The sequence below is a fragment of the Haliotis rufescens genome, unplaced genomic scaffold (genome assembly GCF_023055435.1).
Source record: "Haliotis rufescens isolate VD_foot unplaced genomic scaffold, xgHalRufe1.0.p SCAF_13, whole genome shotgun sequence".
In the NCBI taxonomy this organism is placed as follows: Eukaryota; Metazoa; Mollusca; class Gastropoda; order Lepetellida; family Haliotidae; genus Haliotis; species Haliotis rufescens.
The window spans coordinates 32,358,799-32,364,888 of record NW_025963813.1 but is presented as its reverse complement, the minus strand read 5'-3'; the positions used below and the strand labels follow the sequence as shown (position 1 = coordinate 32,364,888).

General features: G+C 41.1%; 1 protein-coding gene across 1 annotated transcript; it reads left to right on the top strand.

The window, feature by feature from the left end:
* Positions 1-1,156: 1,156 nt before the first annotated feature.
* On the top strand, positions 1,157-6,090 carry LOC125378727. The gene is made up of 4 exons (XM_048394676.1): positions 1,157-1,222; positions 1,784-1,862; positions 4,116-4,204; positions 5,468-6,090. The coding sequence occupies exons 1-4, from the start codon at positions 1,157-1,159 to the stop codon at positions 5,549-5,551; spliced, it is 318 nt and encodes a 105-aa protein (XP_048250633.1). The 3' UTR covers positions 5,552-6,090.

The following is a 6,090-nucleotide window of genomic DNA, read 5'->3' as shown; positions in this document are numbered from 1 at the left end:
TCCATCTGTGTGTCAGGTTCCAATCTGTGTGCCAGGTGTCTATCTTTGTGTCAGGCGTCTATCAGTGTGTCAGGTGTCTATCTGTGTCAGGTGTCTATATGTGTACGAGGTGTCCCTCTGTGTGTAAGATATCTATTTATGTGCCAGGTGTCTATCTGTGTGTCAGGTGTCCATCTGTATGTCAGGTGTCCGTATGTGTGCCAGGTGTCTATATGTGTACCATGTGTCTATCTGTGTGTCAGGTGTCTATCTGTGTCAGGTGTCTATCTGTGTGTCGGGTGTCTATCTGTGTCAGGTGTCTATATGTGTACGAGGTGTCCCTCTGTGTGTAAGATATCTATTTATGTGCCAGGTGTCTATCTGTGTGTCAGGTGTCCATCTGTATGTCAGGTGTCCGTATGTGTGCCAGGTGTCTGTCTGTGTCAGGTGTCCGTCTGTGTGCCAGGTATCCTTCTCTGTGTCAGGTGTCTATCTTTTTAGTCGGCTGTCGATCTGTGGGTACCATGTCTGTCTTTATGGTTATAGTGTCTTCCTGCATTGAATATCTGTTTGGCTCTAGTGTCTTTATTTATGGGTCTAATGTATATCTGTATGGGTCTAATGTCTGTATGTATGGGTCTAGCGTCTATCTGTATGTGTCTAGTGTCTAAAGCGATGGATCCAGTGTCTTTGAACGTTGGTCTCATGTCTAATTGCATGGTTCTAGTGCCTTTCTGTGTACATTCAAGCTTCGTGTGTCTCTGAAAGGGTCTTGTTTTTATATATATGGATCCAGTAAATGTCTCTTTTGGTTTTACATATCTGATTTAGTCGTAAATGTCCGTTTTAAGGAAGGGAAATACAGGGAGATACACGAGGCACGAGTAAGCGGCAACATTTTTTTAACATCAGCTCCAGTTAAAACTTGAAACAGTCTTTGTTTAGAAAAGAATATCCCACTCCAAAGGAAAAGGGGGGTTTGGTGGCTTTTCTACACTGTCATGGGCAACGAATCGTATGAATGTTATCATTGCCTTTAGAACCTTCAGCTATGTAGATCTCAAGTAGATCTCCAGCGAATGAAATTATTAATACTTAATAATTATATGTTTCTTAATTGATGTGATAGGTACGTACATCTCACCCCCTTCTGTAAAATGGAACGAACCAAGGCGTAATGTATAAATTAAGGCCCGAAGGCCTGTTTTCCACAGAGTTGAAGAGGACTAGTGACAAGACTAAGGTAATTCGACATTTTAATATTTTGACCGAGTATTGCAAATTGTTTTGTATTAACAAACTGGTCTGAAAAAAATGTAAGCCTTTAACTAGGTGAATATTAAACAAGCTTCTGGACTTGTCTAGGGACCTGACATTTGAAATTAATGAAAAACAGTCAAACAAGAATGTTATCTTATATATTATACACATTGAATATACGAATAACTTGAAGAAAGAATTATGAATATACGACCTTTGATGAAGATGTTCAACAATGTATTTTATTTCTCATATGTTTCTTTGAACAATGAATAATTATTCAATAAAACTTCTTCTAAGAAGATCACTGCAAAGTCTACCAGTGACACATGTACCATTATCACTCATTAATATTTGTATTCCAAACCGTCATGCCAAATGGTTCTCATCGTAACAAACTTTCATTAGACAAAGGATTATGCTGTGACGCGCACGCACAGATACACAGACACACAGACACACGCACAGGTACGCAGACACACAGACACACACACACTCATTCGTTCTCACCCACACCCACAATTGTAGTTTACATTCGTTACAGGTTGCCAACTCCTATCACAAAATGAGAACTATAATTCCCCTCTTGGTGCTGCTGGTCGCAGTGTTCCAGACATTCGGTGGTAAGTCCACTGACCTTGTAGAGAGAGAGAGAGAGAGAGAGAGAGAGAGAGAGGGAGGGAGAGAGAGAGGAGAGAGGGATAGAAAGAGAGGAGAGAGAGAGGAGAGAGAGGGGAGAGAGAGGAGAGAGAGAGAGGAGAGAGAGAGCGGAGAGAGAGAGAGAGGAGAGAGAAAGAGAGGAGAGAGAGAAAGAGAGGAGAGAGAGAGAGATAGAGAGAGGAGAGATAGATAGAAAAAGAGGAGTGAGAGAGAGAGAGGAGAGAGAGAGGAGAGAGGGATAGAAAGAGAGGAGAGAGAGAGGAGAGAGAGGGGAGAGAGAGAGGAGAAAGAGAGGAGAGAGAGAGAGGAGAGAGAGAGCGGAGAGAGAGAGAGAGAGAGGAGAGAGAAAGAGAGGAGAGAGAGAAAGAGAGGAGAGAGAGAGAGAGAGAGAGAGAGGCGTGACAAACACCTATGATCGCTCTCATCAGATGTCACAATGGTTGTGCGTTGGCGCTGCCCAGGTATATACTGAAAGAGGAAACATCTCTGTTTTTGACATGCACAATAACCATCTTTCGGTCTAAATGTTTGTTTATTTAATTGTTTGTTGAACGCCGCCCACAACAATATTCAAGCTATATGACGGCGGTCTGTAAATAACAGAGTCTGGACCAGACAATCCAGTGATTGATATCATGTGCATCGATCCACGCAATGCCTAATCGAAAGTTCGAGGTGGGCCCACATTCGAAACTAAACGCACTTGTTGTAGAGCATATGTACTACGTCAAAAAACTGTATTACAAACTACTATATTTTCTATTTAAAATGAGTGTTGTGACTTTTAATTGGATTAGAATATACAGATGCGTAGAAACTACAGCAAAACTCACTTGTACGAAGATCGCAAAACTAGGGCGTTGGGTCTTTAATATTAGAGTTATTCCTTTTATGGAACAAGTTCCCGGATTTCGATTCAAGTATAGACATACTTTTCAGGGTTATATCGCCACCGACATTTATGATTAGATTGATGTTTTATACTGGAAAACGTGGATTGAATCGTATTATCTTAAAGTACGTTTCTTGCGTTGTTGCTATTTTTGCAAAACTTTGTTTTGGAACGCGATTGATCAGTTAATGACTTCATAGACTTTGTGTTCCTATCGTGGAGGCAACCTTAACCTAAACAATTTATAAAGACATTTCTCATCAAGATAACAAAATGAGTACAATATATATTGCTACATATCCATACAAAACAATTACAAATGTGAGCTCACTAAATGACTTAGTCAACCCAATGAAGCCTAGCGATTTACAAATGTGGGCTCACCTTTGTCGATCACTATATATATCATGGGAGTGGACCCACATCTTAGAAAATGATTATCAATTAATGGAACTTCGCGATTTATAAATGTGGTCCTTTCTGTTGCAATCTCTATGATGGAAAAATGCCTGCCTACATTTAGAAATTGATTATCAGGACTATGCCAACCTAATGAAGCTTTTCTGTAGTCCTATACAAATGCCTGCCCACATTTTAGAAAATTGCTACCAGCACTAAACCAACCAAAGAAGATGTACATATTACACTCAACACATGACAACTATCGACTTTCTAAAATGTGGGCCCACCTGCAGTCATCTTTAGTAAGAAAACCAAGTGGGCCCATATTTTTTGAAAACTAATATTTATTAGTTATTAATTACGTTGGCAAGTACCGTTTTTAATTTTCTAAATAGTGTCTTCAAATATTAAATAAGAATACGGTTTACCTTTGGGATCAGATGGCCAAATAATAGTTGGACCAACGACAACGTTCAGCGTGACTAAGGCCAACAACGTAGATAGCTCCCGACTGAAATTAGAGTGACATCCCTTTCCCAATATGAACCACTGATAATGCGGTTTGGCCATAACATGAACCAAGTCAGCGAGGATGATCACCTGATCCAAATATTCGCCTCTTATGCACTGCACAGTTGCCTCTCACGGTAAGCATGGGTTGCTGAACGCCTATTCTACCCCGGACCTTCACGGGTCCCACTTGACGTAAAAGGATAGCCCAAAGTCAGCGAGCCTGACCACCCGATCCCGTCAGTCGCCTCTTACAACACGTATGATTTTCTGAAGACCTTTTCTAACCTGGATCTTCAGAGGTCCCGTCTGAATAATTCATAATTTGGGCCTATCGTGACCCGGAACTCTCATAGACGCGGGGCATTTAAGGTACCTGTATTTCTGACCTGTCATTACCTATTATACCTAGGAACAACGCCTGGTGGTCCGACAACCCCTCCACCGGATAGTAATCCAACAAGCCCACCGTCAGGAGGTGGTTTGACAAGCGCTCCAAAGGTAAGTATTGACGTATTTACTGACAGGATAATGGCATTAACCATAATCCTTGATACAAACAAGGAAGGACATTTTTTATATCCACAAAAAATATTTGAGACAAGTGGAATTAGTACCATGTGGATTCTCCATGTTCAAAGGATGTGCTTGAATTTTCTATCTCAGAAAAGAACCAAGTTCAATTATGTTAAAACATTTGATTTTGCAACTTTGTACACCACTAACCAACACGTTACTGTACCACTGGACAATGGTGGTTATGTCTCTGTTTATGAGGCTGACTGTACTCCGCTTGATGATGGTGGTCAGTTTTCTGTACTTGAGACTGGCCGTACGTAACTAGATTTTGGTGGTCAGTTTTCTGTACTTGAGACTGGCCGTACGAAACTAGATTGTGGTGGTCAGTTATCTGTACTTGAGACTGGCCGTACGTAACTAGATTGTGGTGGTCAGTTTTCTGTACTTGAGACTGGCCGTACGTAACTAGATTGTGGTGGTCAGTTTTCTGTACTTGAGACTGGCCGTACGTAACTAGATTGTGGTGGTCAGTTTTCTGTACTTGAGACTGGCCGTACGTAACTAGATTGTGGTGGTCAGTTTTCTGTACTTGAGACTGGCCGTACGTAACTAGATTGTGGTGGTCAGTTTTCTGTACTTGAGACTGGCCGTACGTAACTAGATTGTGGTGGTCAGTTTTCTGTACTTGAGACTGGCCGTACGTAACTAGATTGTGGTGGTCAGTTTTCTGTACTTGAGACTGGCCGTACGTAACTAGATTGTGGTGGTCAGTTTTCTGTTCATGAAACTGACCGTATACCACTAGATGAGGGTGGTCAGCTTTCTGTACTTAACTAGTTGATTATGGTTATGTCTCTGTTCATGAGACAGACCGTATACCTCTAGATTATGGTCATCGGTTTTCTGTACATGAAACTGACCCTACGTCATAGATGGTGGTGGTCAGTTCTCTGTTCATGAGACTGACCGTATACCACTAGATGGGAGTGGTCAGCTGTCTGTACATGATACTGACCGTACATCACTACGCTGCAGTGGTCAGATCTATGTACGTTGGGTTGGATGAATCCACAATAGGGTGGTGGTCAGCTGACACGTACATGAAGCTGACCTACAGGTTAACACTTAATATCACTACAAGCTAGAACTTAAAAATAATTAAAAGCTAGCGATGAAATATCACTTAGGCCAGCACTTAAACATCACTGTAAGCTAACACTTAAATACCATCATCATATGTTTCAGGGCACTGCCAGCGCTGTGACGTCATCGACCTTCGGGATAGTTTTCTCCGTTGTGGGCGTGGCCACCGTTAGACAAGTGCTCTAGACCGTCCTGCTGACCAACGTCAACTGTCCAAGGAGAATACTTATCACAGAATAATAAAGTATCGGACAAGAATGCATTTCATATCCACACTGAAAGTTCTAAATGACTTCACCAGCTTGTGTTTCTTCTTTACTCTGTCTGATCCCAACTCTTAGAAATTTAACTGTTCGAAAGTTTTTATTTCGTTGAAATATTGAATTTAGTTTTGGTAATATAGGTATTTTCCTTGTGACATAAACCCTGGCAAATTGACGTCAAACTGTCTCCTTTTTCTACCTATTGCCATACCTTCCTATTCTAAATTGTACATGATTAAGAATTCCAACGAAGCCATTGCTACTTGTCTCCCCACTAAGACAAACTACCACGTGTTTTGTACAGTGAGTTTATGAGTAGCCGTTCTGTGGCAATGACCTGGGTTCGCGTGATCACATGTTGTAATGTAGGGACTGACAGATTGTAGTTTATGATTCAACCGTTGTATCCGAAATGATTTTGCAATAAAACAGTTTCCGATCTGTAATATATTAAAAAAATGT

Excerpts from the sequence above, each read along its gene's own strand:
- LOC125378727 (XM_048394676.1), top strand. The coding sequence starts at position 1,157 with ATGTATAAATTAAGGCCCGAAGGCCTGTTTTCCACAGAGTTGAAGAGG. Across the intron at positions 1,223-1,783 it reads GGACTAGTGACAAGACTAAG|GTTGCCAACTCCTATCACAA; the intron begins GTAATTCGACAT and ends CATTCGTTACAG. Across the intron at positions 4,205-5,467 it reads GTTTGACAAGCGCTCCAAAG|GGCACTGCCAGCGCTGTGAC; the intron begins GTAAGTATTGAC and ends CATATGTTTCAG.